Genomic DNA, 22,331 nt, shown 5'->3' with positions numbered 1-22,331 from the left:
TAAATGACAAAACTGCAATGAGCACTTTTCAAGAAATATGAATTTCATTGGTGATAATACATCATCATAGTGTTTCAATCACATGGTTACAAGAAGGTGTCTGGGAGTGGTAATATTGAGCAGAGACTTCATTATACATCAGTAGAGCCTTAAATACATCAGCATGTTTTTCTTCTTTCAGTTTGATTTGGTAATAATGTTTGTTAAGAAAGCATGCAGCTTTGTGTACTGATTAATAATGGCAATATTTTGTGACTGTTTCAAGCAGCAAGGACTGCCTTCGTGAAAATCAAGAGAAATGGTGTTTTCCCCAGAATCTAGTTATTTTACATTAGCAACTAGTTTGCAAGATGAGACAGACAAAAAGGATAGGACCAACTTGTCTACCCTTGTTGGCAGTAAATTATGATGTAAATGTTCAAATGTTAGTGAACAATGTGGTGATCCAAAACTTGGTCCTCGTTTTCTTTGGTAAATACTGTTAAAAACTTACTTCCAACCTGTCAATAGTGTGTTATTATCAAATATACCTGTGCATGTGAAATTATAACTGCAATACATTTAATTTACCTTGATGAATAATACAACCCTACACTACACCCTAATTCAGAGAAGTGATACGTCGAGGAAATATGGCATGCTGTCCACTTCATTCACTGACTGAATTCATAAACATTGAACTGGGATAACTTGTTTAAATTTAAATGTATAATATTTAAATCATTCAATATTATCTCCATGTGCTTATAATCTCAATTCATTGTATAGAAACAAGACTGAACATGTATCGTGACACTATTCAATTAGAAACAACAAACCCATTGATTTTTTATAAGAAACAAACACTTACACGTTCATGTAAGTCAGTTGGAAACACAACAAGTGTTAAAAATGAAAATATCTTAAAAAGACAGACAGACAAATATACCAATGAAAATGTATAATTTGATAATTTCAACAGTAACCAGAAACAGGTTGTACAGAAATATGGCACACAAGAATATTTGTTCGAATTTGTACAACGAAAGTCGGACTACCGTAAAATTCTCCTCACAAAGTCTTCAAGACTTGGTAAAGCATACAAAGCAAGGTACAATTGCACATGTTAACACTATTGCAAAAATATAGGATAGAATGATTCAAGTTAATTCTGTGGTAGATGATTACTTCAAGACGAAGGTCGGGTCATCTAAATTGTCGACTTCTGGGGATGGTGAGTTTGTGTCGTCAAACCCACCCGTGACGTTGAAGGGGGAGAGATCGGGCCCGGCTGAGTCGTTATCAGCAGTTGACAGGAACTCCATATCGTCACCAGCTGATGGGGATATCTGGAGGATAACAGAATATCAGAGTGAGTGAGTGAGTGAGTGAGTGGGTTTAACACTTATATGACATATCAACTTAATGTGGGAGGTTGGTTGGTGTTTAACGTTGCATTCCGCAATATTCCAGCTATATGGCAGCAGATTGTAAATAATCGAGTACGGACCAGACAATCAAGTGATCAACATTATGAGCATCAATCTACGCAATTGTGACATGATGACAGGTGTCTACCAAGTCAGCGAGCCTCACCACCCGATCCTGTTAGATGCCTCTTACAACAAGCACGGGTTGCTGAAGACCAATTCTAACCTAGTTCTTGGATTTGTATCTCAGTCATGAAAATACAACTGATAAAGTGTCAACAATTTCCAGTCAGGATCTTCATAAATGTATTATGTCTCATGTCACACACCGTACATCAACCTCTTCTATTGTGTAAACACAATACCCGCCATGTGTATATTTCTCCTTGTGCAAATGTTGAGTATCATTTGCTTGGTAACGGTGTTAGGATCTACACCAAAATGTCGCAACTACTGCAACAAAGAAGTTGTCTATCCATAAAAGGTGTTCCACTTCATCATACCAGCTTCTAAATGCCACTTAAGGAAGTTAAATATCAGTATTTGAAACCGCATACCCAGTAAGCAATCTGACGAATGGGAGGTTAGCAGACTCAATAATCTACAGACCACAAGGCAACAGCTGGGGAATTATTAAGTCCAGCATATTTTTGTTTACAGAACCGGAAGGTTCTTGCTAAGCAGTCTGACCAGGTTGAAACACTCAATAACTTACAGACCAGCATGATAAAGCTGTATTATCACTGGCTGTAGTGTAAAACAACACTGGCTCTGTCTACCTGATGTATTACCTGAATATCCGACTTCGACATGGGATATGTAGAGGTGTTATCACTGAAGTTTGAGAAAGGAAGCGACTTGGGAGGTTCCTCCTCGATTTCCTGCAAAGACGGAAATTAAGATTTTAACAAACGGTGCTAAACTAGTGTTAAACCTTTATTGGCCTTCAAAACATGACTGTATTTGAACAGTTAACAAAGAGTATCTGATTCTTCAAACTATTTTCATCGGAGAGACTTTATCCTGTGGACCAGTTTTTACTTGGAAAATTACATTGAAACACATATTTGTTTCAGAATGAATACTTTTGACCATATCTTTCAGTGAATTATAACTTAAATGTAACCTGCATGCAATAAGGCCCTTTGACCTACCCTGAATGCTGTCAGGTCTGAAAGATCTAGTCACCATGACCTACCCTGCATGCAATAAGGCCCTTTGACCTACCCTGAATGCTGTCAGGTCTGAATGACCTGGTCACCATGACCTACCCTGCATGCAATAAGGCCCTTTGACCTACCCTGAATGCTGTCAGGTCTGAAGACCTGGTCACCATGACCTACCCTGCATGCAATAAGGCCCTTTGACCTACCCTGAATGCAGTCATGTCTGAAAGACCTAGTCACCATGACCTACCCTGCATGCAATAAGGCCCTTTGACCTACCCTGAATGCAGTCATGTCTGAAAGATCTAGTCACCATGACCTACCCTGCATGCAATAAGGCCCTTTGACCTACCCTGAATGCAGTCATGTCTGAAAGATCTAGTCACCATGACCTACCCTGCATGCAATAAGGCCCTTTGACCTACCCTGAATGCTGTCAGGTCTGAAAGACCTAGTCACCATGACCTACCCTGTAAGCACTCATGTCGGTTGGCGTTCCTGAGCGACTGCGGTGGAACTTGGACCGACTGACGTCTGTCCTCATGGCATTCATCTGAATCTTCATCTTGGCGAGAATCCAGTCCGGCACAGTGAACCCATACAGTTCATCCATCAACAGATTGGGGCTGTCCCTGTACAGAAACATTACACAGCATCAGGAAAAAACTTCTAGCCCAGATGACTATTTCACTAGTCCTTAAAATGTGTAGCTAGTTATGAAAATGTTTAATTTTCATGTCAGTTCTGATTCAGTTACCTCTGCAGAAACACCAAAGCCTTGAGAACTGGTTCAGTTTGTTTGGTTGTTGTTTATGCCAGACTCGGCAATATTCCAGCTATAAGGTGGCAGTCTGGAAATAATTGAGTCTGGGCCAGACAATCCAGTGATCAACAGCATGAGCATCGATCAGCGCAACTGGGAACCGATGACATGTGGCAACCAAGTCAGCAAGCCTGACCACCCAATCCCGTTAGTCGCCTTGTAAACAATCCCATTATCCCATTTCAATTTTCATTCCGAAATTTTGAATGTTGTGTGAATGTTAAAGCTGAGTTTAAATGTACAACCATGAGAAACTATTTTACAGCTGAGTACATGTCCACATGAGACAGATATCTAACACTGTGTGCATACACTGTTGTGAAATGTAGAATATTGTGGTCATGAACAAGTGAGTGAGATGTCTGATTATTTATGTGTCCAGAGTGAGTGGGTGTGGTTTGACGCTGCTTTTAGCAATATTCTAGCAATATTACAGCAATGGACAACAGAAATTGGATTCACACATTGCACCCATGCGGGGAATCAAACCCGGGTCTTCGGTGTGATGAGCGAACGCTTTAACCACTAGGCTACCCCACCACCCTTGTGTGATCGTAAGTCACTAAGGTAACCTTAGTGCAATGTTAAAGAATGGGACTTAAGGCTAACCTTAGTAAAGGTTGCTTTGTAAAAGGAGTCCCTGGGTGAAATCTCATGCTATCTGTGTGTATCCAATACTGTATTTGAGGACGTCCTACCTGTACTCGTCTGTCCGACTCAGCTCCTGTATGTCCTCCACCATCAACATGTAGGCCTTGCCCCCCGTGGCCGGCATCAGGTGGTGTTCATACAGCCACGCCTTGTCGTCCTGGTCACCCGAGTACTGAGGCACCAAACACAGTGGCAATTAATCACACAGCTAATCCATGATGATCTTGAAGATACTCCATAAACGTTTCATTTCCTTTACAGATATCGATTGTCGGTTGTTTTACGCCACAGTCAGCAATATTCAGCTATGTGGCACCCTCTAATGGTGTCATTTACAGCAGTGGCTTACGGAATCAGAAAATGTTCCATCAGTTTATTGTGTCCACTTAATTCTCATTTCCAACAGGTGCCCACTCAATTCTCATTTCCAGCAGCAACCAATGGCAGATCCAGAGACAGGGTTCAATGTTTTGCACTTTCATTTTTACAGACAACTATCATGTACTGTGTTTGGGTTGAGTATGAATTTACCACCTCTCACTATTTAACTTTTTCAAATCGTGGATCTGCATTTGCTTTCAAAATGGAAATGGGGTCCCACTTATTTTATCATATTGTTTCAATTGTTTCCATGGTTACTGTGGTTTGACTGAATGAACAGTGGAACACATGTGTTGTTCCAGCTATTTAAAAATTGACGAGTCTGGACAGGTTCGTTTGGGTTCAAATCGCGGATGGAACTTTCTTATAATACCCTTTTAAATGGCATTCCACAACCACTCAGAGGTGGTTACAACCGGCATGAAGCCCTGGGGCAAGGAACCTGAAACAGGTTCCCTCAACAGGCAGCCACAAAGAAATAATATCAAGTCAGGTCATTGCATGTAACCATGGTAACAGGAATCTAACTGAGAGTGAATATGGTTTTACGCCACTTTTAGCAATATTTGAACAATATCATGGTAAAATAGGGCTTTGTACTCTGTTCCTATGTGAAGAATCAAACCCTGTTTATTTTGTGTGTGTGAAAACTAAATGCTCCAACCATTAGGATACCTCACCGCCCCTGGAACATAACTGGGTAAACTACACCCTGTCACTGGTCAGCTGCCTGATACTGTAATGCAGGGCTCAATTTAAGAGATGTTAACCTACTTGCACCAGGTGCAACCAAAGATAAAAAAACCTAGTTGCACCAGCCAAATTCCAGTTGCACTGCTTTTATTGCAATATGTAATGAAAGAAATATGCTAAATCTTTTATTCTGAAGTTTACCCACTCAAAAACTGACTTGCACCTGGTGCAAGTTAGACTAATATTATTAGGTCGCACTTTGTAATATTGGGTTGCACCAGTGCAAGTAACAAAGCACTAAATCGAGCCCTGTAATGCAATCTTCACACGACATGTAACATACCTTGAATATGTCCGGGTGTTTGATGTACAAACGTCCTCTAGTTGCGCCCAGGCCTAGAGCTCTGAAATCACACAATGTTGAATGCTGCTTTAACATGTCACACCTCAGACCACCCTCTCCATTTCAGTTATGTCTCATAACTCTGACTGACTGAGTTTAGTTTTACGCTGCTTTTAGCAATATTCCAGCAATATCACGGCGGGGGACACCAGAAATGGGCGTAACACATTGTGCCCATGTGGGGAATCGAACCCGGGTCTTCGGCGTGACGAGCCAACGCTTTAACCACTAGGCTACCCCACCGCCCCTGTCTCATAACAAGCAATGGTTACTTGGCACCAGCTCCACCTCTGAATACCCATGGGGGAACCTGACAACTTGGTTGCCAAGCAACACAACCAAGGATCACTGTTAGGTGTAAGTGATTGACAACATGTTATTCCAAACAGCTACTGGTCAAGTGCGTTGTTGTACTGTACATAGGTAGAGCACGTGAGGGCCACCTGTGCCACAAACAGAAGATCTATTCGCTATCAAAAATATATTCACTTACTTGTTAGCTCTTGCTCCCATCACAAATTTAGTTTCTGAGACAATTCGGTCCGGATCCCACTGAAAGGAGATAAAACATTTTGAATTTTAGAACTGGTACGTCGTTAAACTTCACACTCAGATATATTCCAGCTAGTGGGTTGCTGAAGACCAATTCTAACCCGGATCTTCACAGGTGCTATTAGTAATTACCCAGAGTGTTGTATAAATAGGACTTTTCAAATTTTTCATCCATATTTACATGCAAATTGGGCTGTCTTGATCTAAATCTCTAATATACTCTCTCAGTTTATGAATGAGCGAGTGAGCGAGTGAGTGAGTGAGTTTAGTTTTACGTCGCACTCAGCAATATCCAAGCTATTCGACGGTCTGTAAATAATCGAGTCTGGACCAGACAATCCAGTGATCAACAGCATGAGCATCGATCTGCGCAATTGGGAACCGATGACATGTGTCAACCAAGTCAGCGAGCCTGATCACCTGATCCCGTTAGTCATTCTAACCCGGACCGGCATGGGTCTCAGTCCCTGACGTTAGTCATTCTAACCCGGACCGTCCATGGGTCTCAGTTTATGAATCATGATAAAACAACTCCATGTTTTGTCTGTGTACCAGTATTGTAATAGGATCCTGAAAGCCCTGTTGTCCAGTCCTAACCCTCCAGTATTCTATGTTATAACAGGTAATACAAGTCTGACTTAAAACCTACCTTTGGCCCCTCCCGCCGGACTGGTTCATTTTGTTTTATAGACTTCATGGGTGTGCCTCTCCTACAGAAAAAGCATTGAACATTATAATCTTTGTAATTTATGGAAATGAGTGAAAAGAATGCAGGAGAACTTACCTTGCATCAGGTCTCAATAAATCACCTGTCATAGTTTTCAACTTATTTTAAAATCTTGAGTTTGAGAACAACACTACTTTTTCTATTTTTAAGAGCTCAGATAGTGTTTTCAGCATTAATATGTGCTCACCTGTTATTTTCTTACAATTAATAACAACAAAGAAACATGCTCTTTTGACAGTTTAATAATTTTTTTCTGAAGAGGAAGCTGAGGACTGACTGAGTTTAGTTTCAGCGCTTTTAGAATTCCAGCCATAGCAGTAGGGGACACCAGAATTCATTTTCTGAAAACAGTTTCAAAACAAGCCTGGAATTAATTTGTTATATTTTACCTGACTAATATGTAGATCCATAGTCATCAAAACTAACATTAGAAAATAGCAGGATTTATAGAGCATGTGTACCATCAACTAGGTATCAACACATATTTTCATAGTGAGTTTAGTTTTGCGCCACACTCAGCAATATTTCAGCTATATGGCGGCTATTTTCATAACCTTTCATGTATTAATGAAGGTGCTAACATGATTTGATGCACTACATGAATTTAGACATGTTTTATAGAGATGATTATCTCGATTATTGATCAGATCATCCACACTGGTTCTGCCATTTTATCTGAAGCACATGATATGAAAGGCAGAATTTCGGCAATTGAGTGAGTGAGTTGGGTTTTACGCCGCCTTTAGCAATTTTCCAGCAATATCACGGCAGGAGACACCAGAAATGGGCTTCACATATTGTACCCATATGGGGAATCGAACCCGGGCCTTCAGTGTGACGAGCAAACACTTTAACCAATAAGCTATCCTATCTGGTCAGTTGGAGGAAAATAGAATCTATATAACTTATAATAGCCAATGGTAGCACTACAATAGGCTCATGAAATTCCAGCCAAAGTCAGCAGAAGGGAAACTGGACTTCTAGAGTAATTTAACGCCACTGCCTTGATAAAACAGAGCTATGATATTTTTAAACTACAAAAAAGAATGATGTTGTTGCCATAGCAACAGTTTCTGTGTTTTAGGAGAGGTCGGTGACAACTTGTGCTAAATCCTCTTCCTTGTAAATAAAATATGCCTGTATCAAATTCTGTGTGTATATATCATGACATACATACCCTGATTGAAGAGGTGGCCGTCCATTCCTCTGAAATTTAATAAACCCCAACTGCATGAATCCCAATTGCCAGACAATTCAATTCTTCGTGGATGTAACTTTACTAGCAGAACTGTACAGTAAATAAAACTTAGAGTTTGTCCAAAATAAAGATTGACACAAGAATTGAAATTCAATTAAAGAAATGCAAGTAAACATGAAATGTGCATAATGTTAAGGTGAAATATATGAGATGGTACATAGATCAGGAGAACTAAAGACTTTTATGAAATTATTATTCATAAAATAAACATACATTAATACATATTACAGAATGCCAATTAAATTAAGTTTTCTCAAAAGCACAAGATTCATTTTCTGGTATTCATTTTCAACAGACACGACACAGAGAAGAAGGAAGTAATGTTTGACTAACTTTCCTCACCTTCTTCTTGGGCTGGCTGATGTCACTTCCTGCCTCCGAGTTGCTGTCAGACGGGCGACGCCTTCGTCCAATCCCCTGCAAATAGTAGCATGTTATAAACAGGGCTACAGATAAGGGGCGTACAGGCGTAATGTACGCCTCAAAATCAATTAAGTACAACATAATATAAGATTTAAAGCGTATCGTGTACGCCCATAAATACCTTTGTACGTCCAACATTTAATTTCCGTGCGTATCGTGCAAATGGAAATCTATTTCGGATAAATACTTGTCAAGTTTCTTTTGCGAAACACGATTTGATACATGAGGAAACCCTGACAGTAAGAACCACTTGCGTTGCCATGCAACGTTATACGTCACTATTTTTCGATTGGCAAAAAACTACACTGTTCGTATTTATATCCAATCTGACCTGACATTTCGCGCATCACACGGTCGCTTCAGTTATTCCTCACGCGTCTTCAAATACAAATACATGGATGGAAATAGTGATCGATGAATCGTCCAGACAAACCACATCACCAACTGGCTCACACAAAAACATGTCAGTACTCCTTCAAAATTCTCAGTACACCTCCACTTGCAATATGATGTGTAAGTACACTCACACTCCCAAAAGTTATCTGGAGCCCTGAATAAAGTAACATGAAATGTTAATTGAGGTTTCTGATCAGCATGTCTGGGCAATATGCCTGACTGGGCTGTTTCACTACAGGATTCTTCATCTGATAAATATCCCCAGCTGTCAGTATTCTTATCAACATAACATCTGACATGTGAATGGGGTCACATTCACATTTTTCTGTGTTTGTTTTTGGGTGGTGCTTGTACTTTGCGTCCTGCTTCGTTTACAGTGCATTAGACCACTGCCATAATATGCCATACTTTAACATACAGGGTAGAGTGCAGAGATGCCAACCCTGAATTTAATGAAAGTGGAGTCATACCTGGCTGAAAGCCATGCCCGAGAACCGAAGGTGTAAGTTGGGGGTGAGCGAGAGAGGGCTCCGCCATTTCGTTTCACTTACGTATGGGCTATGACATGCATTCGGAAAAACTTCATCGTCAATAACACGCAAAACACACAATCAAGACCTAAAAGATCACATGCTTAGCTTCTGAATACTATTACCGGTGTCAACTCAAATATATCACCGGTGACTTACGGAAGTGTATAACCTAAAATAAATTTCAGAATTTTTTCTAAAAACCCTCAGTTTTTAAAGACAAATCGGACAGTGGATCTTGTACTTGAAAATCGGAGTGGTTGGCATCTCTGACAGTGTCACCTGACCAACCAAGACCTTGTCAACCAGCAGAGATCACTGGGGATGTATTCTTACTCAGAGTGCCAGCAGGAGACAACACCCTGTGAGAAGTCTGTCACTTACCAAGGGTCTCCGCCCACTGTTGCTGCCATTCTCAGACACGGTGTCAGTGTCGTCTCTGACTGGGGTAACACTTCGTCGAGGTTCGCTCACATACATCTTCTTTGCCTGAATGGAATCAAATCACATATTTCTTACATGTCGAGAAAAGCTATTGCATACAATGGATTTACCAGGCATTTACCTGGGTCTGAACAGCTTACATTCAAAACTTTTGAGTGATTGTTTCAGACCAATGCACTCAGAGATGAAATCAAAGCCTTTAAATGAAAAGGGACACAATTCTGCATGGAGTGAGTGAATGAGTTTAGTTTTAGCAATATTCCAACAATATCACGGCAGGGGACACCACAAATGGGCTTCACACGTTGTCCCCATCTGGGGAATCGAACCCGATCCTCGGCCTGATGAGCAAACACCTTAACCACTTGGCTTCCCCACCACCCCAAAACTCTGCATGGAGAATCCTGACTGCACCTACCTCTTCCAGCATCTGTCTACAAACAGCGTGGATGTGATCATCACTGACTGAGTTCTGTCCGTTGTTCAGCCGAATGTTGGATACGGCAGGTTTGAAGAACTTCTAAAATGATAATACACAATATGTAAGGAGTGGGACTGCCCATGTTTACTAGAAATTACCCAATGCCAAACAAATTTCAAAATTTACTACCCTGTATTGTCTGTAAGTTCTTTTACATGTGCTGTAAAATATTCACAGATTGAAATCTGAATGTTATCTTATTATCTAAGAAGCAGTTACTTGGGGGAGAAAACAATCCCACTAGCCTTTTAGGCTTGCTTGGTTTTTGACTCAATTTCCATCACTGCTGCACAGGGGGTCAATTTTTTTTTAAAAAGTCACTTGCCACAGGGCAAGTGACTTTAAGAAAGTAACTTACCCTGACTAATTTTCCACTTGCCCTGATTTTATGAAATAATCATGATGATGTAATTATGAAAGAATAAATGAACACCATGATGGTATTTGATGTTAATGTTTACTGGACTATTCATTGAAAAGTGATAAATAGCAAAGAAAGATAACTCTACTTTATTATCATAGCGAAATTTAATAGCTACGTTTTGAGCAGATATGAAATTAAATCAAAGTTTATTTGCAGTTTGAAACCATAAGTGGAAATTATCTAGTAGCCCACGGACAAGTAAGATACCATTATTTGATTGCCCGAAATGAAAACTGACTTGTCCCGGGCGTCGGGCGATGGGATTTTGACCCCCTGCAGATATGAGGTGTTTCACGATGTGACAACCTTGTATACTGATACTTACCTTGACACGAGTTGCAATACAACAAAATCCTTATCATTTATTTGCACTGTTTTACAAAAATCTTTCCATGTCGCCTAACAAGACCCTTTTGGTGTCAACCAATTTTTAACTCGTCTTTGAACTTGTATAAAGCATGGATAGTGGAGGCATCAGGGTGGTCAAGCAGGATGTTTAAGTTGATTGCATGTCATGGCGCCCTGACTGTGGATTGTTGCTCATTATAATATCAGTGTAGGAAAGATAGCCCGTCCCAACGTCTGAGACGGGGTGAATTTTGTGGAGGACGGGTTAAAAAAATATCTAGTCAGTCCTCATGTCGGGTCAATTTTAGCAAACCAATGACATATATATGATTATAACCTTTTTGAATATTTACTGCCGAAGGTGTTTTATTTATATTTGGAGGACAGGCTAGATTTTGGCAGGACTGGTAAAAAATTTGACCTGCCAGTCCTGTGGACAGGCTAGATTTTCTACATCTTTCCTACACTGATAATATCATTCACTTTGTTGTCCGTACTTAATCAACTTGATTGTTTACAGAACACCTTGACATAGGTGACACAAAAATAGAAAAAAAGAACATGTGTTTTTTGTTTATTACTTGACACTGTACTAAGCAACTATACTACCCATCAAAAGTTTAGACTCACTTAAAGCACTCATTATATGTTATGTATATATATATATGGTTATAACCAAGATGAACTTCTCCACTGCAAACTCTCTGCAGATGAATTGCACAAGGATTATGCATGAAATTGCTGAAAAGCATGTGCAAATATCGTGCATGTGAACAGCTGTGTTTGGGTGGAAAATGTTGTTAAGAATGTGCCAATTTTCACTGCTTTTCATCATTTATTGAACTCATGACAATAATCTTTTCAACGTTATGAATTTGTTTTACAATACATCAGTTCCTGTGTAAACAGTACCTTTAAATATTGTGGAATATTTTGTAAAATCTAGTTTAGAGCAGTTGACTGAAGTAAGTGGCTACATTTACACTAGTGAGTCTAAACTTTTGATGGGTAGTATATATTGCAGCCTGTTAATCGATGGTCAACATTGCGATCAACACTTCTGGTGTATGCTGCAAACCATTCAAAGTCAAGTCTGTTTGATTGAGTGTGATTGACAGAGGGAGAATGGTTTAATGCCACTTTTGGTAGTATTAAAGAGGGGGAAGTAGGTTTCACCAAGTCTGCTCTAGCAGGGGAAGAAACCAAGACCTTTTCTAACAAACGTTTTAACCACAAGACTACCCCTTCGTCCTGACCACCAGATCTATTCTTGACACCTTTAAGAGGAAAACAGGTGAAATGAACCTCTTCCAATCACCATAGCAGGGGTGGAAATAACTTTAAAATTGCTAGAGTACTCCAGTACAGTGGCACATGTAAAATCACTTGCCCTGATCATTTTTCCACTATACCAGACGTTTTCTTGTTGATTTTTTAAATAAACAACATTATTAACATTGGAAAGTCAACTGGACACCGGTACAGCGTGATATACAAATTTGCTTGCCCGACTGAAAAAAACACTGGACTCGGACATCGGGCAATGGGTCATTTCCACGGGTCATTTCCACCCCTGCATAGGGTAAACATGCATCATATATTTCTAACCTCAACGTAATTCTGCACAACAACATCTAGCTCCTTGTTTAAGCTCCTCTGAAGGTTCTGTCGAAGTATGTCGAGGGATTTAGCAGCACTTGTGATTGAGCAAGCCCTGAAACAAAATGGTGAGTGTGTTGGGTTCAATGCTGCTGGAGTATAATTGAGTGAGTGAGTGAGTTGGCTTCTACGCCACTGTATCAATATTCCATGCAATATTACAGTAGAGGACACCAACGATGGGGGGAATATAACCTGGGCCTTCGGCGTGACAAGTGAACGCTTTAACCACTGGGCTATCCAACCCCTCCTGGATTATGAAGGCACATATATTGATGAAGCAGGACCTAAATACAGGAAGAAGAATGTTTTTGGATTTAGTTTCAACCTCAGCTCCACAATCTGAACAATACCATGTCTCCCATGAAGAAAATGTTTATGTAATGCATTTGTCTACTAGTCTCTTACAGTATACACTTGTTATTCTTCTCATCCTTTTTATTTGTGTGTTTTAAGGTGATCGTGTTTCTGTGCTTAATTTGTTTTAACCAAGCTGTATGTCTCACTGTTGTAAAACGAATTCCTTTGTCGGGCAATAAAGTATTATTATTATTATTATTATTAAAAGTTGTGGAGGCAAATCTTGAATTTGATTTTGTAACAGATATCGCGTCAGGGTAAACTTCCAAATATTCAATGATGAATTTCCCTTAGGATATATTTTACATTTATCCCAAACCAAAATGATCAGCAGACTTAAAATGGTCATGCATAAAACAACAACATAGCTCAAAAATTGATAAAACATGCATTACGATAAGAACTGGAAAATAACATATCCAATGTTTAGTGAGTGAGTTGGGTTTTACGCCGCTTTTAGCTATATCCCAGCAATATCACGGCAGGGGACACCAGAAAAGGGCTTCACACATTGTACCCATGTGGGGAATCGAACCCAGGTCTTTAGCACGACGAGCGAACACCTTAACCACTAGGCTACCCCACCACCCCATATCCAATGTTGAGAAAAAACTTCAAATGAAATAATAGGTGAATGGGATACTTCCCTTCATAATGGCCTAACTAGGATTATTTTTCTTCAAATTAAAGCTTTTAATGTTCGATGTAACTTGTTTGACCAGAATTCCACAAGTTGATGAGTAAAAACGAAGTATACAACTTTATGGATAACAACTTCTTGTTTATTGCATACAGCAACATAGATTCTTACACTATTGTCAAGCTATAAACATCACAATGCATGCTTTGTAGTGTTGGGAATTGGTTGAAATCTCACAATTTATGATTGGTTCAATACCAATGACCAATCATCGAAAAAAAATTGGTCAGCGTCATTTTTTTGATTTTCCTATTCAGGTTGTAGTTGCAGATAAGTATAAAGAAAAAAACATTTGGTTCTCTGTTGTTTTTAGAAACTGCACAAATTACATTTGCAGATTTCACATCCAGTGTAAAATGATTCAGTTCCAGTGTAACATTAACTTCCCAGATTCTTCAAGAAATATTCAGTCATGACTTTTCAGAAAGTGAAGTGAGTTTTCTTAGAAATACACACGATTTCAGGCCCTGACAACGTCCTAGATATGTTCCATCATCAAGTATTTCAAACTCTATTACAGCGGTTCCCAAATCGTTTGTGTTTGATTATGAGAAAATGTGATCGATTGCTTGGTCGTTTGGCCACTGCGACCAATCTTCGATTATTTCAATTAATCGGACCACCACTAATGCTTTGTTATTGTTCTATGTAAATTCGTAGGAATTGAGATTTGATTTAACTAAATCGGTATTTGCTTGCCATTTGCTGCAGACTTGGAACCAAATATCAGCCTCTAAGCAGGTTTAGATAAAACACTGAAGAAAATCAAGTCTTGTCAACAGTTCTAATTAGATTCTACATTTGGAGTGAAACGGGTATGCGGTCAATAGACCACGTGTTCAACAACACCTGATCGGCACTCACTTGGCTCTCTGGACAGCTACAGACTGTGCTCGATATGCAGACCTGTACGTTGTGTTGTTGACGGGGAAGTTGGCTAGGTTCTGGAGCCTCATGTTGAAGGGACTCAGCTGTAACCATGGTAACACAGGTTGTCATTTCCATGGTATTAGATTATAATTTCACTTCCATGCATCAATCTTTACTACAGTGTTCCTGAAGTTGCTTTAGTCAAAGAAGTACATCTAAACATGGGCTTATTTTAACAATGACATTATTCGATATGACGGAAATATTTGCATATCCCTTCATGAGATTCCTAGTCTTAAACATTACATACACTCACCTAGTTTCATAACGCACACGCTTATAAAACAAACTAATGGATATAACTTGTGTTGGGAATTGTTAAAATGTCATAATTGGTGATTGGTTCATTTTATAACTGATCAGTCATCGAAAATAATTGGTCAGCGTCATTTATCACATTGTCCTGGTTATGCTTGCTAATGCACAAAAAAATAAAGAAAAAAACATGTACTGTAAACGTACTTATTTTCTCGTGGTGCAATTTTCGGGGAATTGACAGTTTAGACTACATCGCGCGGTCAATTATTCGCGCAATCAGTAATTGCCGGAACTGCCAGCTGTCTCTTTGGCTGCCACTAATAGCAGTGAAAACAAACAGAGTGGCGTTTATTGCTTACTCACAGGAAATCCCTATCTGTGCGATATACTAGTACACAGTAATCCGTTTACTCACGGAAGAGATGAAAAACACATCAGTCTTATGTTCCGAATTCTGACGATCTGACGAATTAACTTCTACTGTATATGAAGCTCTTTGTGATTTCAAAAAAGGCGGGTTGTTGTGAATGAGATGATTGAGTGTTAAGTGACTATTCGCTTCATGATGTACTGGTAAATAAAATCTTAATGAATAAATAAAATACTGCTGTATTATTTCTTTCCGAGTCGTTTCATGGTAATCTGTTTTGTATCAAACCATCTGTCATGTGACCAATTTCCACACACATTGCTGTTTTCGCTAATTCGGCGATGGGATTTGGCTCATTATTTTATTATGTTTTGGGAAATCCAAAGTTAAGTATGATTCTTTATGCTACTATCAGTCGTCATTTTAAGATTCCCGTAGATTTCTGTCTTCAAACTTGATGTGTTATGGTAACAACTCAGGGGCGAGCGTGGCTAGACTGAATGAATGACAGGTTTATTCGCGGTGTATAAATTTTCACGCGAAAATGTTTTGCGCGAAAATAAAACCTGCGCGGAAATATAATACGTTTACAGTAGTTCTTTCCTTTTTTTTGCAAATTGCATAAAATGCATTTGCAAAGTTCACATCTTTAAAGGATGACTAGTATGTTAGGAACATACATTTCCTGGAGTCTTCAAGATAAATTTGATCATGACTTGGAACGAACTTGTAGTGCTTATGAAACGTAACAGACAAAACCAACCTTGTGACAAATATTGTTAATGCAAACAAGTGTTCAAAAATTGTTTGTGTTCGATTATGACAAAACATGATCGATTGCTTAGTCGTTTAGTCATTGCAACCAATCGTCAATTATTTCAACTAATCAGACCACCACTAGATATAACAAACTTTGTTTTTGTATCTGGTCACCGGCTGTATGTAAGTAGTCAGAATATATATATGACGAACTAGAGAGATAATGAACTAAAATAGGTAGTCCCTTTGAGTTAGTTATATCATAGTTTACTGTATGGGGAATACATTAGCATGTTAATTTAAGGTTTCTTTACTTGTTACTGACATTCATGATTCAAAATACACTTCTTTGATTGGCATTCTAGAAGTTGGGTAGATGAAGAATGAGGACTATTTTTATGGATATACAACTTCTTTTTTCTATATAGGCGACGTTTTGATATAGATTCTAATGTCATTGTCACCACTTGCTTGACAACGACATTAGAATCTATGTCAAAACGTCGCCTATATAGAATAAAGAAGTTGTATATCCATAAAAATAGTCCTCATTCTTCAAAATACACTTGGCTAGAAATCACTGTATGCAAAAATCAATTCTCAACATTAAAGTGAAGAGGTACTCAAATGTTCTTACCGAAGACGGGTCACTAAACTGCGTCTCATTGACATGGTTGAATCCTGTGAAACTTCCTGCGTCAACCTCTTTCTTCACTAGTGGTACTTCCGGTACAAGACGGGGCATGTCATTCACATTCTCTTTCTCTGTCTTCCACTGCAGATCGGAAATGTCGGAGGAGGACCGTGGATAGAAGGGAGCTGTGGGCGGAGTTCGTTGACCAGGCTGGTTCGAGTTACTGTTGATAGTGTACGACATGACCGGGACGGGTGCGTGGGTGGTCACTTTGACTGGGAAGGTGAACGGGTTAACTTGACTTGGGGGCAAAGGCTTGGCTTGGTTTGTAGCTGAAAGGAGGCTACCTGCTTCTCCCCTGCAGTTGAATATGGCTGGCCCTGGCTGGCAGGCTGGAAAGTATGTTGTATGTCATGGCGGATATCTGTTTTATGATCTTTCTTTGATTCCTGCTGCCCTTCGTGTGGATATCGACGGGGTGGAACACTGATTCCCTGCGCTTGTGAAAATAGTACATTTACTGACCTGGCTTCTTGAGATGAACTGTGAGCAATGGATGATGGTAGCACTGAGGGCATATCAATTTGTCTTTGTAGTGGAGAAGGGATACGCTCATTGGCATATCTGTGATGTGTTTTGGTGAGATCGACAGCCGGTTGTCCTGACCGACATGTGGGGGGTAGTTCGGGGTGTTTGTGAGCGTGGGGAGGAGAGCTGCCCATTCTCTGCTGCTCCGGGGTTTGAACAGGGGACACATGACCCCGGTAAACTGATGTGGGCGAGGGTGAGAAGCGTCCAAGAGGTTGGGCCAGGACAGACCCTTTGTCTTGGCTGTGGGGGCCTGGAGAGACATGGCCGTGGATCTTGTGAGCGGAGGACACTACATTGCGAGCTGGCACGGGTGACACTTTACCCTGTGCAAGGGACACAGGGGATATGTGTCCCTGTGTTCGATGTCCCGCATGGGAAGGTGAGGGCGTCCTGTGGATTGACTGCGGGGAGGAGCTGTGTCCGTGGGTTCGATGTCCTGCATGAGACGGGGATGGAGTTTTGTGGATTGTCAGAGGTGAAGAAGAGGGATGTCTTGCATAGGGTGAAGGGGGTATGTGCTCTTTGGATGGTCTAGCTGAAGACAGAGGAACAGGTGAGGGTGTGCGTCGGTGACTTTGATGATGACTTCGGAGCTCAGCTTCTAATCTTTCAGCCAATCCACGAGACATCTGCCCTGGATTGTCTCCCAATGACACAATGACTTTCTGTAGACCCTCCGATGAATGAACTATTCTAACTCCAGGAGGTCCCTCTCGGACTGATGGAATTGACCCTGATAATGACACCGTACCCACTGATGATATAGGTGGAGCACGACCAAAAGATTGCGAGTAGACAACAGTGTTAGGAACACTGTTCAAAACAGAGCTGGTATACATCGGCATGTTTAAGTCAGTTTGTTGTGGAGTCGAACCATGTGCCGACAAAGCTATATTATGACCTTCCATGATGAAACTCCTCGGCTCATCCTTTATCGGTCTTCCAGGATGAGCCACATGGCTCCGACGCGGGGATACAGATCGAAATGGAACTCCTTCAACAATATGAGATGACTGAACACTTTTAGGAGACCCAGACCTGAACGACAGAGCTCCTCTTTCACCATCTGGAACTTGAGATCTCGGGGTGCTTTTGGGAGAAACTGACCTGTACACTACTCTTTCCACATGAGCTTCATGAGATACTTGTCTAAATTTTGGTGACACAGATCTAAACGTTATATGCTCCGCTGGACCTTCCACTGGTTGGGCACCAGGTGGCAGTCTGCTCTGTATGTGGACTCCCGGCTGTCTAATGGTCTGGGGCTTTCGTTGCTGAGACTCTTGTAAGTGTCGTATCGTCTGACTACTGAGTCGACCATGATGCTCTTGTTCCCGAGATGGTGGAACGGTTCTTACCACGGTTCTGTTTGGAGGGGATGGAGAACTGGCCGGGGATTGTGTCAGCTTGCCTGTGAGGGCAGAATGAAGCAGGGGTGGGGTGTAACTTTCAGACAGGGCTGACACAACTTGCTGCGTGATTCGCGATGGTGATATATCTCTGCTTAAAGAGGCACTCTTTGTATGTGGGGGTGATGGGACAAAGGATCCCACAGGGCTTGCTCGGCTAGAGATGTGGATCACTCGGTCTTGTGAGACAGGGCTCCGTGCCATTAGAGCTTCCAGTGTCGACTGACTGGCCTGTGACTTAGGCATTATGTCGCTTAAATCATGCCGGTGCATGTCTTGCTCCTTTGGTTTGGGAAGTGATGTTTTCGGACGCTTCTTGTGATGTGCTGCTTCCAGAGATGAGGTAGATGTTGAGTATTTTGTGGAATCAAAAGGTGAACTTTCATGAAAGGTATAAACCTGTGATTCTGAACCACTTGGTTGAAGTTTTGGCTGGGATTTCGAATGGTGAGATTTTTTCATCTCCTTATGTCTGTGTTTTTCTGTGTCCTTCACACCATTTGAACCACTGTCAGCAAAGATATCATGGTGGTGACGTGGGGCAGACTGGATCACCATTCTGTGAACACAAGCAAGAATGAGTGAGTGAGTGAGTATGGTTTTATGCCACTTTTAGCAATATCATGGTGGGAGAGCCCAGAAATGGTCTTTACACATTGTAACCATGCAGGGAATCTAACCCAGGTCCCCAGTGTGACGAACCAAACGAATTAATTTCTAGGCTACCTCAATGCCCCACACAAGCAAGAGAAATACAATATAAAAGTATAAACACAAGGGTTCATTGCGATAAAATAAATTCCAAGTGTTGAAAAATGTTAAATATTGATACAATATTATTGAACACGTTTGACGCTCCTTCAAACAGTTTTTCATTTATAACATGGCGTGGGTGCCTATTGTATGAGGGAAGTCCAAGGTGATGCACTTTGATTAAACACACAATCACAGGCATGATGCTCACAAAGCTAACTTGAGTGAGTGAGTGAGTTTAGTTTTATGCCGCACTCAGCAATATTCCAGCTGATTGTCTACATATATATTGAAGACAATCCAGTGTTCAACAGCATGAGCATTGATCTACACAACTGGGTTACGATGACATGTGGTCAACCAAATCAGCGAGCCTGACCACCTGATCCTCTTAGTCACCTCTTACGACAGCATGGGGTACTGAAGATCAATTCTAACCCGAATCTTCACAGGTCGACAAACTTACATACATAACTGGCAAACCAGGATTTAAACACACAATTATAGGTTTCTGGTATGCCCAGATGACACAACTCTTCACTGGGAATTGCAGTGCCATAGACAACTGTGCCACTGCGCTCCTTGCTTAACAGGAATACAAGATTATCACAGAAATATGAATGAAGTGAAAAAGAAATGTACAATAAGCTTGCCAAAAAATACATTCATGTGAAAACAGTTCAAGTCAGATAAAACCACTTCTTCAGTTATCAAGAATTTGTTCCTGTAATCATGGCAACCAAGCTTATCAAACAGTTTTTGGAAAGTGAAATATTAGAGTATCATCCCTTGCAGCACTTGTTATGTGAATTATTGTAACACTTTTACAGCCAATACTCATCCAGAATCACGAAACATGTTCTATCCTAAAAACGAACACTGAGTGAACAGCATGTACAAAAAGTGCATCAATATTTTATGGAAAATAAGCATTTCCATTCTGCACACATCCTTCCTTACACAATCATAGTTCCTGTGTCTAATCTCAGCAATATTACTTAAATGCCACCAGTCATCAGTTTCAGATATTTTAAGGCCATGCTAATCAATTTACTCTTTACTCACAGTTCCTAATTAATCATGTTAATTGTGCAATTGGACAATACTAGATCATTACCACTACATGCTGTGGTTGGTAGGCTTGACTGCTGGGTTCAATTATTTTGATTAACATCAAGGTGCTTAAACCTGTGAGTACAAACATGTCAAATGGTTAACGAGTCGTATTTGTTTTTCAAGGTCATTAATGTCTTGAAGATATTTATCTGGGAATCGAAATTAAGAGCCCTTGTCAAGCCAGTTGTGATCCCATTTTCATTTATTTTTCTCAAAATTCCAATAATTTGACGTTCTTTATCTCAAAGGTATTTTAACACCTCGCTCTATTCAATGAACATTATGTGAACTAAGTATCAAAGACCCTTCCTGTTTATTGGTACTGCTAAGGGAAAAGTTGAATTCACATCAACCAAGGCTTCGTTAAAACTGTATCAACATCAGGAACATGATGTGGGAAATTCTTGATTTACATTTCGAAATTTCTACTGACCTGTACTGCAGAGTTGGGCAGAAAAACACCCTGTGGCCAAGTCCATATAATTCACTGCATTATTTACTATGTTTACAACCACAGCAATATCTACATATTTACTCTCTGGATATTATTTTTTACTTTATCTGTGATGAAGATAATGAAGGTTAAAATTTTCATAATCACATGCTCCAAATCAAGGTATTGTTTTCATATGTTCAGTTGCTAGTGAATAGAATCCTCACAAGAATGGTCTTTCTCTTTCCACTAACGTGAAAACAAAACATCTCACACGTATAATAAGTGTAATGAAGTATTTTTTAACCTCTTTTCTTTACTGCAGAAGATACAGGTATTAGCATGATTAACCAAGCAGAAAACATATTTTCACCATTCCTTAACACAAATACACATACATGATTTAACATGTTAGACAGTTAAAGATCTGGCTTCTCTGAGATTTAAACAATAGCTTTCAAATCACATGACCATGGTCAGATTTGATCATCATTTGTAACACTTAAAAACAATACTTAACCATAAAGTTAATAACAGGAAGCAACTTAGTATAATCACTGGTACCTCTCTACCAGCTATCCTTCACTCGTGAGAACTTTGTACTAACCAGAAAGTGTCATGCTTATAATTAGCGCAACTTCCCAGATGTCAAATATCCAACTAAATATAGACAAAACATTCACCTGCTTGTATACTGTGTACACTTTAGAAATTGTGAACAACTTGTGCCATAACGTGTTTGGTAATGCACAAGCATCGATTTAGGAAACTGCATTAACTGACTTCCATATTTCACCGTAAAACGTTAAGTTACAGATGACAGCGGCGTGTATGGCAATACATGCTTCAGTGACCGACTTTACACATATGCAAACAGCATAAAACCCCATAATAATGCAAGAAATAACAACTGCCTCGGGTGCATAAAACACGTAAAATTGTGATAGCATACAAATCAAGTAACGCTTACGGCCGCTTGTGATCTGAACCATCCTTAAGATTGTGGAAATGTTCTGATGTTTTTCTGTCCGCCATTTTGTAAACACCATCAAACTGCGGGATTAGAAAAGCAAGGTGCGCGTATTCCCGGGTGAGCATAACAAAATTACTTGATTGTACGTTGCTCCTTAAAAGTTAATTGAAAGGCAAAGAAATGACTCTGAATGGAAATTGTTTTTTTTATTAGGACTGGTGATGATAAATAGGACCAATATGCGTCAGCTGGATAGTTACTGCAGATCGTAAACATG

General features: G+C 40.1%; 2 protein-coding genes across 4 annotated transcripts; both read right to left on the bottom strand.

Annotated features, from left to right (window-relative positions):
• Positions 1 to 258: 258 nt before the first annotated feature.
• LOC124264305 (deoxynucleotidyltransferase terminal-interacting protein 1-like) lies at positions 259 to 17,147 on the bottom strand. The gene is made up of 14 exons (XM_046699051.1): positions 16,783 to 17,147; positions 14,693 to 14,799; positions 12,718 to 12,823; positions 10,275 to 10,376; positions 9,797 to 9,901; positions 8,406 to 8,480; positions 7,983 to 8,011; positions 6,728 to 6,788; positions 6,020 to 6,078; positions 5,467 to 5,527; positions 4,097 to 4,221; positions 3,045 to 3,207; positions 2,201 to 2,290; positions 259 to 1,328 (listed from the first exon to the last, which is right to left on the bottom strand). The coding sequence occupies exons 1-14, from the start codon at positions 17,020 to 17,022 to the stop codon at positions 1,164 to 1,166; spliced, it is 1,488 nt and encodes a 495-aa protein (XP_046555007.1). The 5' UTR covers positions 17,023 to 17,147; the 3' UTR covers positions 259 to 1,163.
• LOC124264304 (serine/arginine repetitive matrix protein 1-like) lies at positions 17,046 to 22,129 on the bottom strand. Of its 3 annotated transcripts, none has more exons than XM_046699048.1 (2): positions 22,052 to 22,129; positions 17,046 to 19,338 (listed from the first exon to the last, which is right to left on the bottom strand). In XM_046699048.1, the coding sequence occupies exons 1-2, from the start codon at positions 22,114 to 22,116 to the stop codon at positions 17,046 to 17,048; spliced, it is 2,358 nt and encodes a 785-aa protein (XP_046555004.1). In that variant the 5' UTR covers positions 22,117 to 22,129. The 3 variants fall into 3 exon arrangements, with proteins under 3 accessions (XP_046555004.1, XP_046555005.1, XP_046555006.1); XM_046699049.1 differs by having other exon boundaries at positions 22,034 to 22,114; XM_046699050.1 differs by lacking the exon at positions 22,052 to 22,129 and adding an exon at positions 21,602 to 22,006.
• Positions 22,130 to 22,331: the final 202 nt, after the last annotated feature.

The sequence above is a fragment of the Haliotis rubra genome, unplaced genomic scaffold, assembly GCF_003918875.1.
Source record: "Haliotis rubra isolate DU_JTF1 unplaced genomic scaffold, ASM391887v1 Scf92, whole genome shotgun sequence".
Taxonomy (NCBI): Eukaryota; Metazoa; Mollusca; class Gastropoda; order Lepetellida; family Haliotidae; genus Haliotis; species Haliotis rubra.
Note: the sequence above shows the minus strand (reverse complement) of the source record. Positions and strands in the feature narration are given on the sequence as shown.

Excerpts from the sequence above, each read along its gene's own strand:
- LOC124264304 (XM_046699048.1), bottom strand. The coding sequence starts at position 22,116 with ATGGCGGACAGAAAAACATCAGAACATTTCCACAATCTTAAGGATGGT. Across the intron at positions 19,339-22,051 it reads GGTTCAGATCACAAGCGGCC|AATGGTGATCCAGTCTGCCC; the intron begins GTAAGCGTTACT and ends TTGTGTTCACAG.
- LOC124264305 (XM_046699051.1), bottom strand. The coding sequence starts at position 17,022 with ATGTCGTACACTATCAACAGTAACTCGAACCAGCCTGGTCAACGAACT. Across the intron at positions 12,824-14,692 it reads GTAGCTGTCCAGAGAGCCAA|GGCTTGCTCAATCACAAGTG; the intron begins GTGAGTGCCGAT and ends ATTTTGTTTCAG. Across the intron at positions 4,222-5,466 it reads AACACCCGGACATATTCAAG|TACTCGGGTGACCAGGACGA; the intron begins GTATGTTACATG and ends TTGGTGCCTCAG.